The sequence below is a fragment of the Coregonus lavaretus genome (assembly GCF_964263955.1).
Source record: "Coregonus lavaretus genome assembly, contig: HAP1_SCAFFOLD_3426, whole genome shotgun sequence".
NCBI lineage: Eukaryota > Metazoa > Chordata > Actinopteri > Salmoniformes > Salmonidae > Coregonus > Coregonus lavaretus.
In genome coordinates, this window is record NW_028164363.1 from 15,045 (window position 1) to 35,003 (window position 19,959).

A 19,959-nucleotide genomic window follows, 5' to 3' on the forward strand; every position below is an offset into this window, starting at 1 on the left:
AAGTTTGCAAATGTGATGATGCATGGAATGCTTGATATATTCTTCATGGAGAAAATTAGCTTCCCCAAACTTGAGAGCAAGACTGGCCTAAACGCGCTAATGTTTTCCTTTGCTAATGTGCGTCCCGCCCCCCTGTCAGCTGTCAGTTTTGTCGATGACCACGTACATAAGACACGCCAATCACCGACACCTGAAGTTCCATGACCATCACAGCCCTAGTTGTATGCTTGAGTTTGTTCAGAGGAGGCTTTGAATAAAATCCGATCTGAGTGTGAAATGCCTTACTGAGGGTAAATGGAAGCTCCTCTTGTGCCCGGCTCAGCCTTATACAGTTTAAGGTACTTTACCGTATCCATTTCAGTAAGGCCAGATTGTCCAAATTCTACCCAAATATTGATGGTACATGTGACAGGTGTAAAAGCTCCTTGGCGGACTTGACCCACATGTTCTGGTCCTGTCCCCGTCTGGCAGATTATTTGTCCACTATTTAAAACCCTTTCTGAAGCATTTGATATAAAGTTGCAGCCTAGTGCAGAAATTGCTATTTTTGGAGTACCAAACAACAATCCTTCTCTGACCAATAGACAGCTAGATGCCATTGCCTTTGCCTCCCTGTTAGCCCGCAGAAGGATTTTATTGGATTGGAAATCTATCAATCCTCCCTTAGCCTCTCTTTGGCTCGAAGATCTGAAGCTGTTCCTAAAATGAGAAAAAATGAAGTTACCATTCGAGGGTCAACCAACTCATTTTATTCCTCCTGGGACCCGATGATATCCTATTTTGAACAGCTCCAAACACTTCCTCCAGATTAGTACTCTTGGCCCCACCTTGAGATTACTGCTATATAGGCCTATAAAATCACTTAATCACCTGAAATTGTTAGGCTATTACATTTTTGCTTGAAGTAACGTTGTTGTATACTTTTGTTTTGTTTTCTGACATGTAACTCAATTACTTTCCCTTTCTTTTTAAATGTGTTTGGAGGCATTCTGGGGGGAGGGGGAGGTCAAAGGGGGACTAAAAGGGGAGAAATGTACCATGTCTTTACATGTTATCTTTCATTCATTGTGAATACAAAATATATAATTTTAAAGGGAAGGCTTTGAAGCCAGATTTAGCGGATTTTGCTGTTTAGTTTTCCTCAACCTGTGTTTTGTTTCTCTCTCCTCTCCCTGTTAGATGGTGAGGCTGCTTCTCTCCAGAGGAGCCAACATTAATGCCTTTGACAAGAAGGATCGCCGAGCAATCCACTGGGCTGCTTACATGGGTGATGAGTTTACCACATCATTTACATTCTGACTAATGTCCTTTATACCAATGAATGAATGAATGAATGGACTGTGTGTTAGTCTCACAGCTCAGCTGTATGAGCCACGTCTAGTGTGTTATTATGTCAGAATCATGTACTAAGTAGGTTGATTAGATGTTTTCAGTTGTACTAACATGATGTAGGTGTTGCTTATGGTGCTGTGTACCACTGTAAACTAATCTATCTCTCCCTCTCTCTGCCTATCTCTCTGTGTTTGTATCTCTGTTTCTCTCTTAACCCCCTTACTATCTCCCTCCCCTTCTCTCTCTCTCGCTCTCTCTCTCTCTCTCTCTCTCTCTCTCTCTCTCTCTCTCTCTCTCTCTCTCTCTATTTATCCCTCCCCCTCTCTCTCTACCATAGGGCACATTGAGGTGGTGAAACTGCTGGCCTCTCATGGATCAGAGGTGTCCTGTAAAGACAAGAAGGCCTACACCCCTCTCCACTCTGCAGCCTCCAGTGGAATGATCAGTGTAGTCAAGTACCTCCTGGACCTTGGAGTGGATGTGAGTCAACACGCATTCAAATGTGTAGTCACTGTTCAATTACAACTCAATGAAAATACAGAGCTCTAGTGGGTTGGCGAATGATTTCCTTTCAAGTAATGAAGAGATGGAGGTTGGAGCCAGTGTTTTGGGCCAGGGGGTTTTCAGAACCAAGTGACCTGATCAGGAATGTATTGTTTTGTTCCCCCCCCCCCCCCTCTCTCTCTCCACTCTTTTCCCTCCCTTGCTCCCTCCAGATAAATGAGCCCAATGGTTACGGTAACACCCCCCTCCACGTGGCATGCTACAACGGGCAGGACGTGGTGGTGAATGAGCTGATCGAGTGCGGCGCCAACGTGAACCAGGTGAACGAGAAGGGTTTCGCCCCACTCCACTTCACGGCCGCCTTGCGCCATGGGGCGCTCTGCCTGGAGCTGCTGGTGGGCAACGGGGCCCTCGTCAACATCAAGGTGAGGAGACCGGATGACCAACACTGTGTCTGAACTAAATAACACCCTATTCCCTATGTAGTGCACTACTTTTGACCAGGGGCCCATAGAGCAAGGAGCCGTGGTGACACTGCCTGTGTCCCAAATGGCACCCTGTTCCCTTTATAAGTACACTACTTTGGTTCAAAAAGTAGTTCACTATGAAGAGAATAGGGTGCCATTTGGGACGCCCACACTGACGCAGCACATGGCTTAGTATTTGGCCCTGGTCTACATTCAAATACCAATGGAATAGGCCTAACAATGCAAACTAAATGCAATCAAGCGCTCCTCCAATACGTGTTTGATTTTGCCTGTGGTCAGCAGCACAGACTGCCGTGTGAACCATCTTTGTCTTTCTATCTGCAGAGTAAAGATGGAAAGACCCCCCTCCACATGACGGCCATCCACGGACGCTTCTCCAGATCTCAAGCCATCATCCAGAATGGTGAGTCGCTGTGAATGCTCTCAACTGAATATATATGAACCAGTAGGCTCTTCAGCATTGTCTTTTGTCTTCAAACCATGATTCACTGGCACAGAGCAATGTTACTTGCAATGTGGTTGAACATGAAGCTTCATGAGGCCTCTAGGGTCAAGTGGTTGACGTGTGTGTCTGTGTGTGTGTCTGTGTGTGTGTGTGTTCTGTAGGTGCTGAGATCGACTGTGAAGATAAGAATGGAAACACACCCCTGCACATCTCTGCTCGCTACGGCCATGAGTTACTCATCAATACACTCATCACGAACGGAGCTGACACAGCCAAGTGAGAACACACACACACACAGTTTCCAGCAATAATGCAACATGCATCTGCAATTCTGTCATTGACCAAATTGCCGCTTGGAGACTATGCTCAACACATTGTGGTGTGTGGGGGGTTGATAGACAGGGCATTGCAGCATGCTGATGTGTTGATCTGCTGTGGGGTTTAATGAGGACTGTGATGTGGTGCTGTTTCCAATCTTAGCTGAATCAACTGTAAGTCACTCTGGATAAGAGTGTCTGCTTAAAGTCTAAAATGTAAAAATGTGTTGCAGGCGAGGCGTCCATGGGATGTTCCCCCTCCACCTGGCTGCTCTCAGTGGGTTCTCTGACTGCTGTCGGAAGCTCCTCTCATCAGGCTTTGATATAGACACCCCTGACGACTTTGGAAGGACCTGTTTACATGCTGCAGCAGCTGGAGGGTGAGTGGACTGGTCCAGGCTTTACACCAAGGAATATTTAGTTCATGAACTGGAAAGCCACCAGAAAGAACAAACACATATTCACAGTCTTACATTTCACATTGTTTAGCAGTATAAAAAAATCGTTTAGATCATTAGTGCGGTATCATTTCTGTATATTGTGGTTCCATGCCATGGTGGTATTGACTTGAGCTCTGGTCTAAATTGTCTTTATATCTTCTTGAAAGAGAAGCCTGCAAACTGCTCATGCTAGTATCACTTTTTATTATTGCTTTTAGTAGCATTATAAAAACAGTGATACTAGCAAGAGCAGTGTACGGGTTTCTCTTTTCTTTCAGGTTCTCATTGTTACCATCCACCTGATAGCTCAGATGTACGAGAGCCTTTCTGAACTAGATATCTTGTTACCATCCACCTGATAGCTCAGATGAACGAGAGCCTTTCTGAACTTGATATCTTGTTACCATCCACCTGATAGCTCAGATGTACGAGAGCCTTTCTGAACTTGATATCTTGTTACCATCCACCTGATAGCTCAGATGTACGAGAGCCTTTCTGAACTTGATATCTTGTTACCATCCACCTGATAGCTCAGATGTACGAGAGCCTTTCTGAACTTGATATCTTTTTACCATCCACCTGATAGCTCAGATGAACGAGAGCCTTTCTGAACTTGATATCTTGTTACCGTCCACCTGATAGCTCAGATGAACGAGAGCCTTTCTGAACTTGATATCTTGTTACCATCCACCTGATAGCTCAGATGTACGAGAGCCTTTCTGAACTTGATATCTTGTTACCATCCACCTGATAGCTCAGATGTACGAGAGCCTTTCTGAACTTGATATCTTGTTACCATCCACCTGATAGCTCAGATGTACGAGAGCCTTTCTGAACTTGATATCTTGTTACCATCCACCTGATAGCTCAGATGTACGAGAGCCTTTCTGAGCTTGATATCTTGTTACCATCCACCTGATAGCTCAGATGTACGAGAGCCTTTCTGAACTTGATATCTTGTTACCATCCACCTGATAGCTCAGATGTGAAAGGGCCTTTCTGAACTTGATATCTTGTTACCATCCACCTGATAGCTCAGATGTACGATAGCCTTTCTGAACTTGATATCTTGTTACCATCCACCTGATAGCTCAGATGTACGAGAGCCTTTCTGAACTTGATATCTTGTTACCATCCACCTGATAGCTCAGATGTACGAGAGCCTTTCTGAACTTGATATCTTGTTACCAGGAACCTGGACTGTCTGAATCTGCTGCTCAACACAGGGGCAGACTTCAACAGAAAGGACAGCTTCGGAAGGTCTGTCTGTGGCATCAAATAACTTTCATATGTGATCTTTATGATAATGGGGAATATAGTATAGGGGCATATAGGAATTATTATGGGAAAGATTGGGCGGCAGGTAGCCTAGCGGTTAAGAGCGTTGGGTCAGTAACCGAAAGGTTGCTGGTTCGAATCCCCTAGCCGACTAGGTGAAAAATCTATGTGCCCTGCAGAAAGGCACTTAACCCTAATTGCTCCTGTAAGTCGCACTGGATAAGAGTGTCTGCTAAATGACGTAAAATGTAAATGTTTTACAGCTCCAATAAGCTGTTTCTGTTGTTGATGTTGAATGGTTTCTGTGCGTTCTTCTAGGAGTCCTCTGCATTATGCGGCAGCCAATTGTAACTACCAGTGTCTGTTTGCCTTGGTGGGGTCTGGGGCCAGTGTGAACGATCTGGATAAAAGGGGTTGCACCCCGCTCCACTACGCTGCTGCCTCCGACACAGACGGAAAGTACGTCTCACACCTCTCTTACTGTTGTGTGTGTTGTGGTGCCATGACCTTTCACATTTCACTGTAGTCTGGAGAGTATGTTGTGGTGCCATGACCTTTCACATTTCACTGTAGTCTGGAGAGTATGTTGTGGTGCCATGACCTTTCACATTTCACTGTAGTCTGGAGAGTATGTTGTGGTGCCATGACCTTTCACATTTCACTGTAGTCTGGAGAGTATGTTGTGGTGCCATGACCTTTCACATTTCACTGTAGTCTGGAGAGTATGTTGTGGTGCCATGACCTTTCACATTTCACTGTAGTCTGGAGAGTATGTTGTGGTGCCATGACCTTTCACATTTCACTGTAGTCTGGAGAGTATGTTGTGGTGCCATGACCTTTCACATTTCACTGTAGTCTGGAGAGTATGTTGTGGTGCCATGACCTTTCACATTTCACTGTAGTCTAGAGTATGTTGTTGGTCGTGTTTGAATACATACTAGTGTTAAATCTGCAGTGTGAAAGCTTGGCCACGTCTCCTTTGGGAAAGTGTCTCTGCTTGCTTATCTGTCTGTCTTGATGTTGGTATAATGATTAGTGAACTCTTGACCTCTGACCTCTAGGTGTCTGGAATATTTGCTGCGAAACGACGCTAACCCAGGGATCAGGGACAATCAGGGCTACAACGCAGTCCATTACGCGTCTGCGTACGGACACCGCCTCTGTCTGGAGCTGGTGAGTCAGAACCACAGGGGACTAGACGCCCTGCATTCACAGACCATTTTGTCTGCGTCCCAAATGGCTGTAGGGCCCATAGGGCTCTGGTCAAAAGTAATGCACTATATAGGGAATAGGGTGCCATTTGGGACAGACGTTGATATTCAGTAGGTTTTAAGGTGTGGTTGCATGTTTGTCGTGGCCGCATCGTCACTCTTGATGTTCTTTTTCCAGATTGCAAGTGAAACACCTTTAGATGTGGTAAGTACCAGTTGGTTACTTTTCCTCACACTAGCTTGTTTAAGATACGAATGCAACACCCCAGTATGTCTGCAGGGGCTGGTCACTGAGATTTACAACATGAAACATGCTACTAGACTAACCTTCAAAGTAAACATGTTACAAGTCTAAACTGGCCCGTCCTTGTCTTTCCCCAGCTAATGGAAACCTCAGGGACAGACATCCTGAACGACTCTGATGTCAGAGCTCCCATCAGCCCCCTACACTTAGCTGTGAGTAAAGCCTACCTGCTCCTGTAGGGGTCTCGCCACATGACAAATGGCACCCTATTCCCTATTTAGTGCACTACTTTTGACCAGAGCCTTATGGGCCCAGATCAAAAGTACTGCACTACATGGGAAATAGGGTGCTATCTGGGATGCAGGCATGGTGTTGTTTTTCCACGAAAAGTTGATTGTCCAGACACTCACACACCATGTTCCTATCTGTTCCTGATTAGTGTAAAATACATGCATGTTTTGACACAGTGATGATGAGGATGATTTCCTTATTTTGCCATTTGAGTTAATCAACCTCCAACAGAGGAGAAGTAGAGTGTTTCTAAATCTCACGCTTGGCAGGGACCTTCGATGTTGATGCTGGGCGGGAGAAAAAATGGGCACCCGATTTGAGAGACACTGGTCTACTTTAGGGGTCTAGGACTGTTTCTGTTCAGGCATAGCACTGGTCTACTATAGGACATTGATTATATTAAGAGTGTATTTCTGTTCAGGCGTACCACTGGTCTACTATAGGACATTGATTATATTAAGAGTGTATTTCTGTTCAGGCGTACCACTGGTCTACTATAGGACATTGATTATATTAAGAGTGTATTTCTGTTCAGGCGTACCACTGGTCTACTATAGGACATTGATTATATTAAGAGTGTATTTCTGTTCTGGCGTACCACTGGTCTACTATAGGACATTGATTATATTAGGAGTGTATTTCTGTTCAGGCGTACCACTGGTCTACTATAGGACATTGATTATATTAGGAGGGTATTTCTGTTCAGGCGTACCACTGGTCTACTATAGGACATTGATTATATTAGGAGTGTATATCTGTTCAGGCATACCACTGGTCTACTATAGGACATTGATTATATTAAGAGTGTATTTCTGTTCAGGCGTACCACTGGTCTACTATAGGACATTGATTATATTAAGAGTGTATTTCTGTTCAGGCGTACCACTGGTCTACTATAGGACATTGATTATATTAGGAGTGTATTTCTGTTCAGGCGTACCACTGGTCTACTATAGGACATTGATTATATTAGGAGTGTATTTCTGTTCAGGCGTACCACTGGTCTACTATAGGACATTGATTATATTAGGAGTGTATATCTGTTCAGGCATACCACTGGAATTTGCTTCAGACTGTGTGTTTGTTTCCATTCAGGCGTACCACGGCCACCACCATGCTATGGAGGTCCTGGTTCAGTCTCTGCTGGATCTAGACGTGAGGAACAGCCAGGGGCGCACCCCTCTGGACCTGGCTGCCTTTAAAGGCCATGTGGAGTGTGTTGACGTCCTCATCAACCAGGGAGCCTCCATCCTGGTTAAAGACTTCACCCTGAAGAGGACCCCCATCCACGCTGCAGGTACGCATAGGATATCACGTAAGACCTAGAGATTCTGTAATTCAAAAGTTTTCCTTACCAAGATGGACATTTGTTTGGTCATGTTGCTAGGACGCCAATGTCCACTCTAGGGATATTATATAGCATAGTGTGAAAATGCCCACTACACACTGATCTAAGGTCATTTTTTGTCATTATTGCTGAGGATCTGGGGAGGGTAAGCTGATCCTAGATCAGTGCACAGGGGGACTTCTATCCAGAGCCAGGTACACAGCTAGCAGGTGACAGGCTTCGAGGGCCTCAGCCCCAAAATGTTTTATTATCTGCTGTGTTAACATCATGAGGATGTCATCTACCAATACCACTGTTCTAGAAATCTGTCTGTTCATGTGAAGGTAATAGTCGTCCAGCAATCAGCTCATATCCTCTCTGTTTATCCTCCTCTAGCTACCAACGGTCAATCATCTCACATTCTTATATCCTCTCTGTTTATCCTCCTCTAGCTACCAACGGTCATTCATCTCACATTCTTATATCCTCTCTGTTTATCCTCCTCTAGCTACCAACGGTCATTCATCTCACATTCTTATATCCTCTCTGTTTATCCTCCTCTAGCTACCAACGGTCATTCGGAGTGTTTGCGTTTGCTGATTGGAAATGCTGACCTCCAGAGTGCAGTGGACGTTCAAGACGGGAATGGACAGTAAGTCAATTGGGTTTTGGATACAATTCCTGAAATAAAGAGATTTTGACACTAGTTCTACGTCCCAAATGGCACCCTATGCCCTACTTGGTGCACTACTTTAAACCAGAACCCTATGGGCTCGGGTCAAAAGTAGTGTACCATATAGGGAATAGGTTGCCATTTGGGACTCAGCCTGGTTATTACCAGTTTGTAATATGACCTTGTTGTCTTGTGTATCAGAACCCCTCTGATGCTGTCAGTGCTGAGCGGACACACAGACTGTGTGTACTCACTACTCAACAAGGGAGCCAGCGTAGAAGCCAAAGACAAGTGGGGCAGAACAGCGCTACACAGAGGGGTGAGGAGGAGAGCTGGCTGTATACGCTCACACACAGAAAGAGACGGGGAGGCTCAAATATACATATTATCTTCAGAAAAGTAGTTGTCCATGGGTAGTGGTGTATTCATCCCTGTAGGGGGACCTGCCTCCAGACATCATTTGTAATAATTGATGATTCATTATTATATCATTGATTATTAGTTATTCAAATCCATTCTTGTCTCCCTGCCCTTCCTCCCAGGCGTTGACGGGTCATGAGGAGTGTGTGGAGGCCCTGCTGCAGCACAGCGCCAGCTTCCTGGTTCGGGACTGTAAGGGGCGGACCCCTGTCCACCTGGCGGCGGAATCCGGACACATCGGGGTGCTGGGGGGACTCCTACACGCCGCCCAGTCAGTGGAGACCCTCCCCGTCATCACAGACAACCAGGGCTACACGCCACTACACTGGGCCTGCTACAACGGTACGTACTGGACTAACGGAACACTAGATATTTTCTGATTTTCTCTCTTCAGCACCGTAAACATGTCCCTGAATTAGGCAGGCCATACAACTAGGGGTGTAACTATTCGATTTGTATCACGATTCGTGGTTGTCGATACGATTCAAGGACGATATTGGTTCATTTAGAACGATACGATCCGAAACGATTCAGTGACTTGAAATCGATTCAGTAACCTTTTAGCCAAAAATTCAACCAGTGTGACTGAAATAAATACCTGGATACTGGACAGTGCAGGTGAAGTTTCCTAGATTCCTGTTTCTTGTAAGGACCGCAATGGTGGCTTGATAATTTCTCGCTCGTCGGCTTCTCCTCTGTCGTCCGCCATGCTATGTTTTGTTGTCTTTGCGCCTTTGCGCTGCTGCTGGCGTGGGGCGATGACGTCACGGATAGGCAGACTGAATCGAGTAATGTTTAAAGCCTTTATCATTAAAAGTGCTAAGAAAAAACATCCATATAAAGTCTGACGTGCTTAAATCCAATGGGTTATTTCCTAGTATCGATACAATCGATTTATTACATTTTAAAACGATGTTAGAGTGATATATGTTGTCCAAAAGGCCAACTCACCGAGCACAGATCGATGTAGTTGGATCATAGGAATATAAATCGATACATCGATGTAGTAGATGGATCGTTACACCCCTACATACAACGGTACGTACTGACTAACTGGACTGTAGCTCTGTTCTCTCCTCCATGAAGTGTACACTCATTCACTCCCTCTTGTGGCTTGAAAAGCATTCGATTGGTGTGGACGGAGCCATGTGGGGGAATGAACAAGACTACAACAGAATTAGGGGTTATGACTCTCAGTGGAGGACCTTACACTGAAACAGGACTTTGTCATAGCATATGTCACCGAGGGCAACTCGTTCAGCCCCCTCCACTGTGCTGTGATCAATGACAACGAGGGGGCTGCAGAGATGCTGATTGACACTCTGGGGCCGGCCATTGTCAACGCCACTGACACCAAGAACCGGTAACTACAGCACATGACAAAGTCCTTTTCTTCTGGAGAATAATGTTGTCTTGGGAATAAAATGACCTCTGGGGTTGGATGAGGGATTGTAGATTACTTTTAATACATCTATTAGTGATTTTATATTTCTATGGTATAAACAGGGTTAATTGAACAAACTTGTTTATAACAGTCCTACATGATATCGGTGAAATAAGTTTCCTCTCTCTCCAGGACCCCCCTGCATGCGGCGGCTTTCACGGACCACGTGGAGTGTCTTCAGCTGCTGCTAGGCCACAACGCCCAGGTCAACTCCCCCGATGCCTCCGGGAAGACCTCCCTCATGATGGCTGCTGAGAACGGACAAACCAACGCTGTCGGTACGCAGCCCCCTCTCCTCCGCTTTGCCTCGCCCAGCCGGCTTAAGTTCAACATGTCTGTTTTACATTTTAATAAGTCGCTTCATTTCCTAATTGAGTTTCTTTATGTTTCTCTGTCTGTGTCAGAGCTGTTGGTGAGCAGTGCCAAAGCAGAGCTCACCCTGCAGGATGCAGTCAAGAACACTGCTCTTCATCTGGCCTGCAGTAAGGTGAGCATCCCCACATGAAGATGACGTTCATCTGAACAGTTGGCTCTCTCTGGTTGAAATTTTGGTCTGACATGTTTGACTCTGGTTTTTAAAGGGGCATGAAACCAGTGCTTTGTTGATATTGGAGAAGATTACAGACAGGAACCTCATCAACTCGACTAACGCAGCCTTACAGACGTACGTATGGTTCAGCTGTATTAATTGGGCCAGAAGAATTAGAAGAAGTGCACTATATAGGGAATAGTCTGGCATTTGGGAGGTATCCTCATTTGCTGCTGGCTAATCTGACGGTACTTTCTCCTCAGGCCGTTACACGTTGCAGCCAGAAATGGTCTGACGGTGGTGGTTCAGGAGCTACTAGTGAAGGGTGCTAGCGTGCTCGCAGTCGATGAGAATGGTAAGATCCATAACGCTAACACCGTTTTCTTCTGTACTTCTCTTCTCAATGTGTCCACAATTGTTTCTCTCTAGTCCACTGCTTGGTTATTGTCTTAACTTTGTATCTCCTAGCCTGCTGTTATTTCATGTTTTTCACCAAAAGTGTTATAGTAAACGGTGATGCTCCTGAAGTGACCCTCTGCTGTTCTGTTTGAACCCCTCAGGTTACACGCCTGCCTTGGCCTGCGCCCCCAACAAAGACGTGGCGGACTGCCTGGCGCTGATCCTGGCCACCATGATGCCCGTGTCCCCCTGCAACCCGGCGCCCAGCCTGTCCTTCAGTGCCATTAACCACTACACCACCAGCCCCTCCAAGAGTGTGACCTTCGACAGCCTGCCCGTGCTGCGCAGCGAGCACAGCTCCTACTGCAGCTTCAACAACATCGGCCACCGCGACCACGATGGAGGCTTCTACAAGGATGAGGAACTCAACGACTCAGACTCAGAGACATACTGAGGGGGGGGGTGGTCGCTGCCCAGGAGGGGAGCCAAGGGCAGGCGGATGGACAGTGAAGTGGGGCAGAGGCCACAAACAAATCCACACATACACACCGTGTCTTAAATCACCATAGCCAGCTTTGGGAGGGCACGAGCCGAGACAGTCCGCACAGGAGCCTTAAGAGTCCTGCAGATGGAGAGAGAGAAATGGAGGGAGGGAGGGAGGGAGAGGGGGAGGCACAACAGGCTGGCTGGCCACACTCATCCTCTCGTACCACCAGGTGTCCTTCCAGCAGATACTGGACTTCAGAGGAACTGCTGCTGCTATACCCCACCTTTACCTTTACCCACAAAGGTCCTAAACGGTAGAAACTGTCCAGCCAACAGACAGACGGACACCTTATGACGGCAATAACCTGTAGTCCAAGGGGATAGTAGCACTTCACTGAGTGAAAAACAGACATGGACCAAAAGATGTGGAAGAAGCCTTTTCAAAACCTGTTTTGACAGTAGAAATGGGATTGAGCGTTTTGGCCTGAGAAAAAACATAAGGAGTGATGTTTCATTTAAGTTTTATGAGAGTGATGGTCATGTTTATCCGCACACTAAGACAGTCAGAACGCACCTAGCCTCTTGTCTGTAATCCATGTGGGAGGAGGGGAAATCATTTATTTTTTATGAACAAACATTTTAATAAAATCATTCATGTCTTAAGCTCCTGACCCTCTGTGGGAACCAAAAAATCGTAGTATTTGCTCTCATGAGTAATTTTCAAAGAATTTCCATCCCCAATGGCACCCTATTCCCTTTATAGTACACTACTTTTGACCAGGGCCATAGGGTTCTGGTCAAAAGTAGTGTACTCTATAAAGAATAGGGTGCCATTTAGATTTTGCATTTGTATGTGAGCGACAGGACTTTTTACATTTGCGTTATTAAACCTACCTGTCCTTTGCCCTCTAGAAAATATTTTAGAAAGTAAATTATTAATTCATATATTCTTTCTTGTGATATTTATGTCATCATTTTGTGCCTTCTTTAGTTACTGAGGGGAGGTTAGGAGAGTAGGGGCAGCTGTATGAGCGAAAACAATGATGCACACTAAGTAATACAATTTTACATTTTTAGTTATTTAGCAGACGCTCTTATCCAGCGTTTGTGAAAAGCACTGATACTATTCCGAGGCATACGAGGGGGAAAACATGCCTCCCTTGGAGAGGAGAAACACTGTAAACCAATGGTTTTGTCTCTTTTTTAAAATAATTTAAACTGGAAATATGTACAATACATATGCTATGTTCGTCAAATCAGGATCAGGAGGTTCACAGGTTTTTTCGTGTCCTTTTTTTCTTTAAAAGGATGAAACTAGCATGTACATATGAAATAGTGACTGAATCGAAACTCCCATGAATTCTTTCAGTATCTGAAGATTGCTGTATATTTTATGAGTAATAAAATAAAGAAATGAGTTATGTTATTTAATAATGAACTATGGGTTATCTGTTTTATGTGACAACCGCAGTATCAATTTCTAGGTGACAGTGGTGCTAATCCCAAAAGAAAGGCTACATACAACAAGGAACAAGAAGTCTATTGGCAAAGTGATGAATATTGCATGTACCTTGGCCTAACGGTGTGGGTTATGTATTTTATTTTTCATGGCGTCCTCAACATTACAGTTTTAAGGGCAACAATAGCCTACATTTGTTTACAACTCGCAGGATTTCCATACATGAGCTTTCAACAACACAGAGTGTTGCATCAGCACGAGATCGAAAGTGCGTCCAATCTGTACAGGTCATTGTTACGTCATCACTGATAAACGTTGAAACTGATGAAAAACCGCTGGAGCAGTTCAGTCTAAACCTCCCTAGTGCTGGAGGATTGCGTTTGTTTTCGCTCTGGATGCGCGTTCATTTTGGCAAGGAAATGTGCTGATTTTGCAAGGAGATGGAGAATAAAGAGTTCAAGGTAGGCATGTTATTTATTTTTAAATCTTCAATTATATTAATTACTGTGGATTAAATATTGTTTAACAAATGAAATAATGTGCTATTCATGCTGTAATATCAAACTAGAAAGTCTATGGCCGGGGAGTCATGAGAGTTGGCTAAAGGTACAGTAGGGTCAAATGGGGGTCAAAGGTTATGACAGCACCTTCATGAATTCGTCCAAAATGGCACCCTATTCCCTATGTAGGCTAGTGTACTACTTTTGACCAGGAGCCATAGAAGGGTTGGCTGACGTCACGAAAATGATGCTCGCGCATCGATGGCCGGAAGTCGTGTATCTTGTTATGATTCTGAACCTCAGCTAACAACAAGCTGCCATGTGGGGAATCGTAGCTCTGTGGCATGTTTCAGCTTGTTGTATGGTGTTATTGATACCATGTCTTGTTTTGAGGTGTTTTGACTGATATCATGTCTATGCAATGACTCAAATTCGCTACCTAGCTAACCAACAACAACTGTAACAATGTATTTGAGACGAGTTCATTGTTCAAATGTATTTATGTTTGCATTAAACATTTAGAGACTAAATATAGTTTACATGTTGTCAACAGTCTAAGTCAAACCCTGTCTATTTTGCCCCATAGTTGCATGCCAGTTTTGTTGCTTAACAACCAACCCCTCTATAGAGTCCCACAGTGGAGGTGTGATAATACCCATAAAACCTAGCGGTCAAACAGGGACATGGTTCCAATCGTTTTTCCACCATTCATTTTTCCCATAGCCGATTTTAGAAACACATAAAATAAGGGCTGTATTTCGTGTAGGCTTACCCTGGCGTGACGTTTTTGTAACTATGTAAATCTCTCTCGGACAAGTTGACTTTTATCAGTATATTTACATTTTACATTTATATCATTTAGCAGACGCTCTTATCCAGAGCGACTTACAATGGTGCATTCAACAATTGGTGCATTCAACTTATGATAGCCAGTGGGACAACCACTTATTTTTCTTATTTTTTTTTTTATGGGGGGGAGGGGGGGGTAGAAGGATTACTTTATACTATTCCAGGTATTCCTTAAAGAGGTAGGGTTTCAAGTGTCTCCGGAAGGTGGTCAGTGACTCCGCTGTCCTGGCGTCGTGGGGGAGCTTGTTCCACCATTGGGGTGCCAGAGCCTGAAGGTAAGGAGGTGCCGTTCCCCTCACAGCTCCGTAGGCAAGCACCATGGTCTTGTAGTAGATGCGAGCCTCAACTGAGCGGGGTGACATGAGAGAACTTGGGAAGGTCGAACACCAGACGGGCTGCGGCGTTCTGGATAAGTTGTAGGGGTTTAATGGCACAGGCAGGGAGCCCAGCCAACAGCGAGTTGCAGTAATCAAGACGGGAGATGACATGTGCCTGGATTAGGAACTGTGCCGCTTTCTGTGTAAGGTAGGGTCGTACTCTGCAAATGTTGTAGAGCATGAACCTGCAGGATCGGGTCACCGTTTTGATGTTAGCAGAGAATGACAGGGTGTTGTCCAGGGTCACGCCAAGGCTCTTTGCACTCTGGGAGGAGGACACAATGGAGTTGTCAACCGTGATGGCGAGATCATGGAACGGGCAGTCCTTCCCAGGGATGAAGAGCAGCTCCGTCTTGCAGAGGTTCAGCTTGAGGTGGTGATCCGACATCCACACTGATATGTCTGCCAGACATGCAGAGATGCGATTCGCCACCTGGTTATCAGAAGGGGGAAAGGAGAAAATTAATTGTGTGTTGTCTGCGTAGCAATGATAGGAGAGACCATGTGAGGATATGACAGAGCCAAGTGACTTGGTGTATAGAGAGAATAGGAGAGGGCCTAGAACTGAGCCCTGGGGGACACCAGTGGTGAGAGCACATGGTGCGGAGACAGATTCTCGCCACGCTACCTGGTAGGAGCGACCTGTCAGGTAGGACGCAATCCAAGAGTGAGCAGCGCCGGAGATGCCCAACTCGGAGAGGGTGGAGAGGAGGATCTGATGGTTTACAGTATCAAAGGCAGCGGATAGGTCTAGAAGGATAAGAGCAGAGGAGAGAGAGTTAGCTTTAGCAGTGCGGAGAGCCTCCATGACACAGAGAAGAGCAGTCTCAGTTGAATGACCAGTCTTGAAACCTGACTGGTTTGGATCAAGAAGGTCATTCTGAGAGTGATAGCAGGAGAGTTGGCTAGAGACGGCACGCTCAAGAGATTTGGAGAGAAAAGAAAGAAGGGATACTTACTTGTCTGTAGTTGTTGACATCGGAGGGATCGAGTGTAGGTTTTTTGAGGAGGGGTGCAACTCTCGCTCTCTTGAAGACGGAAGGGACATGGCCAGCGGTCAAGGATGAGTTGATGAGCGAGGTGAGGTGAGGTGAGGTAAGGGAGAAGGTCTCCGGAAATGGTCTGGAGAAGAGAGGAGGGGATAGGGTCAAGCGGGCAGGTTGTTGGGCGGCCGGCCGTCACAAGTCGCAAGATTTCATCTGGAGAGAGAGGGGAGAAAAAAGTCAAAGCATAGGGTAGGGCAGTGTGAGCAGGACCAGCGGTGTCATTTCACTTAATAAATGAGGATCGGATGTCGTCAACCTTCTTTTCAAAATGGTTGACGAAGTCATCCACAGAGAGGGAGGAGGGTGGGGGAGGAGGATTCAGCAGGGAGGAGAAGGTGGCAAAGAGCTTCCTAGGGTTAGAGGCATAGGCTTGAAATTTAGAGTGGTAGAAAGTGGCTTTAGCAGCGGAAACAGAGGAAGAGAATGTAGAGAGGAGGGAGTGAAAAGATGACAGGTCCGCAGGGAGTCTAGTTTTCCTCCATTTCCGCTCGGCTGCCCGGAGCCCTCTTCTGTGAGCTCGCAATGAGTCGTCAAGCCACGGAGCAGGAGGGGAGGACCGAGCCGGCCGGGAGGATAGGGGACATAGAGAGTCAAAAGATGCAGAAAGGGAGGAGAGGAGGGTTGAGGAGGCAGAATCAGGAGATCGGAGGGAGAAGGATTTAGCAGAGGGAAGAGATGATAGGATGGAAGAGGAGAGAGTAGCGGGAGAGAGAGAGCGAAGGTTGTGATGGCACATTACCATCTGAGTAGGGGCAGAGTGAGTAGTGTTGGAGGAGAGCGAGAGAGAAAAGGATACAAAGTAGTGGTCGGAGACTTGGAGGGGAGTTGCAGTGAGATTAGTAGAAGAACAGCATCTAGTAAAGATGAGGTCAAGCGTATTGCCTGCCTTGTGAGTAGGGGGGGACGGTGAGAGGGTGAGGTCAAAAGAGGAAAGGAGTGGAAAGAAGGAGGCAGAGAGAAATGAGTCAAAGGCAGAGACGTAGGGAGGTTAAAGTCACCCAGAACTGTGAGGGGTGAGCCATCCTCAGGAAAGGAACTTATCAAGGCGTCAAGCTCATTGATGAACTCTCCAAGGGAACCTGGAGGGCGATAAATGACAAGGATGTTAAGCTTGAATGGGCTAGTGATGTGACAGCATGGAATTCAAATGAGGAGATAGACAGATGGGTCAGGGGAAAAAGAGAGAATGTCCACTTTGGAGAGATGAGGATTCCTGTGCCACCGCCGCGCCGACCAGATGCTCTCGGGGTATGCGAGAACACATGGTTAGACGAGGAAAGAGCAGTAGGAGTAGCAGTGTTTTCTGTGGTAATCCATGTTTCCGTCAGCGCCAAGAAGTCGAGGGACTGGAGGGTAGCATAGGCTGAGATTAACTCTGCCTTGTTGGCTGCAGAACGGCAGTTCCAGAGGCTGCCAGACCACTAGGTTTTATGGGTATTATGACTCATACTGTGGGACTCTATAGGGCTCCAGCCAAAAGAAGTGCACTATATTGGAACTAGGGTGCTATTTCGGACACAAGCATAGATATGATGCATTATTATGTGACCATAGAAATAGAATCACTAGAAAGGATAGAGCCTCTGACCTTGGCAATTTGACTGGTAAACTGAACTGCACACCTGATATGATGTTCTGGTGATTATATTTCTCTGAATATGATGCATTATGATGTGACAATGAGAGTTGGGTTAATGGTGCTCTCAAGGCAACTGGGAACTCGAAAAAAATAACTAGGTCAAATCATGACGTCCGTGATCTTCAGGTCGGAAAGTCGGAGCTCTAGAAAGATGCCAGAGTTTCCGACTTGGAATTCCTTTTTACATTTTGTGGTGGTTATTTTATCCCCTTTTTCTCCCCAATTTTTCGTGATATCCAATTGGTAGTTACGATCTTGTTACGATCTTGTCTCATCGCTGCAACTCCCCAGCGGGCTCGGGAGAGGTGAAGGTTGAGTCAGGCGTCCTCCAAAACATGACCCGCCAAGCCGCGCTGCTTCCGACTTGGAATTCCGAGTTGGATGACTGTTCAAAACGATTTTTCCCAGTCGGAGCTTGTTTTTTTTTCCTATTTCCCAGTTGTCTTGAACGCACTGAAGTCGGAAGTCAGAGATTTCCCAGTTGTTTTGAACACGGCAAAAGGCGACACAGTAGGTGACATCTAAACATGACTTTGTGCTGTCTTTCAGAGGTCAGAGGTCAATGGGAATGACCTCACCCTCATAGACCTGGATGACCCCATCAATGAAGCTGATGTTATGAAGGAAGTCAGGTAAGTGATTTACACTAATGACACATTTGTGACTGGTTACAGGATCACATAGGCCTACAGATACAGATTCAGTAGTAGGTCAAAGGTCACCGCCTATGGAGAGGTAGGCCCAGAGCCATGTATTTAGAGAGTTGGGACATTGAGATATAAACTCAGCAAAAAAAGAAACGTCCTCTCACTGTCAACTGCGTTTATTTTCAGCAAACTGAACGTGTAAATAACGCATCTCCCGAGTGGCGCAGTGTTCTAAGGCACTGCATCGCAGTGCTAGCTGTGCCACTAGAGATCCTGGTTCGAATCCAGGCTCTGTCGTAGCCGGCCGCGACCGGGAGACCCATGGGGAGGCGCACAATTGGCACAGCGTCGTCCAGGGTAGGGGAGGGAATGGCCGGCAGGGATGTAGCTCAGTTGGTAGAGCATGGCGTTTGCAACGCCAGGGTTGTGGGTTCGATTCCCACGGGGGGGCAGTATGAACAAAAAAATATATATATATATATAAAAAAAGAATAAAAATAAAATAAACAAATAAAACAATGTATGCACTCACTAACTGTAAGTCGCTCTGTAGCTCACCTGGTAGAGCACGGCGCTTTGTAACGCCAAGGTAGTGGGTTCGATCCCCGGGACCACCCATACACAAAAATGTATGAACGCATGACTGTAAGTCGCTTTGGATAAAAGCGTCTGCTAAATGGCATATTATATTATTATTATTATAAGAGCGTCTGCTAAATGACTAAAATGTAAAAATGTAATGTAAATATTTGTATGAACATAACAAGATTCAACAACTGAGACATAAACTGAACAAGTTCCACAGACGTGTGACTAACAGAACAAAGGGGGGGGTCAAAATCTAAAGTAACAGTATCTGGTGTGGCCACCAGCTGCATTAAGTACTGCAGTGCATCTCCTCCTCATGGACTGCACCAGATTTGCCAGTTCTTGCTGTGATATGTTACCCCCTCGTCCACCAAGGCACCTGCAAGTTCCCAGACATTTCTGGGGGGAATGGCTAAATCCTAGCCCTCACCCTCCGATCCAACAGATCCAGGCTCTTCATGGCAGAACACTGACATTCCTGTCTTGCAGGAAATCACGCACAGAACGAGCAGTATGGCTGGTGGCATTGTCATGCTGGAGGGTCATGTCAGGATGAGCCTGCAGGAAGGGTACCACATGAGGGAGGAGGATGTCTTCCCTGTAACGCACAGCGTTGAGATTTCCTGCAATGACAACAAGCGTAGTCCGATGATGCTGTGACACACCGCCCAAGACCATGACGGACCATCCACCTCCAAATCGATCCCGCTCCAGAGTACAGGCCTTGGTGTATCGCTCATTCCTTCGACGATAAACACGAATCCGACCATCACCCCTGGTGAGACAAAACCGCGACTCGTCAGTGAAGAGCACTTTTTTGCCAGTCCTGTCTGGTCCAGCGACGGTGTGTTTGTGCCCATAGGCGACGTTGTTGCCGGTGATGTCTGGTGAGGACTTGCCTTACAACAGGCCTACAAGCCCTCAGTCCAGCCTCTCTCAGCCTATTACGGACAGTCTGAGCACTGATGGAGGGATTGTGCGTTCCTGGTGTAACTCGGGCAGTTGTTGTTGCCATCCTGTACCTGT

The 19,959-nt window shown here is 46.0% G+C and overlaps 1 protein-coding gene across 1 annotated transcript; it reads left to right on the forward strand.

The window, feature by feature from the left end:
- Positions 1-1,179: 1,179 nt before the first annotated feature.
- LOC311117117 (serine/threonine-protein phosphatase 6 regulatory ankyrin repeat subunit A-like) lies at positions 1,180-12,022 on the forward strand (the record flags this gene model as incomplete). The annotated part of the gene is made up of 21 exons (XM_084192106.1): positions 1,180-1,267; positions 1,670-1,812; positions 2,049-2,261; positions 2,649-2,727; positions 2,931-3,045; positions 3,320-3,466; positions 4,718-4,786; positions 5,123-5,263; positions 5,866-5,977; positions 6,194-6,220; positions 6,397-6,471; positions 7,646-7,847; positions 8,442-8,529; positions 8,752-8,869; positions 9,093-9,312; positions 10,168-10,333; positions 10,547-10,692; positions 10,819-10,901; positions 10,996-11,078; positions 11,207-11,298; positions 11,504-12,022. 21 exons carry the CDS (start codon positions 1,180-1,182, stop codon positions 11,794-11,796), a joined length of 2,700 nt encoding a protein of 899 aa, XP_084048232.1. The 3' UTR covers positions 11,797-12,022.
- Between the last annotated feature and the right edge of the window lie 7,937 nt (positions 12,023-19,959).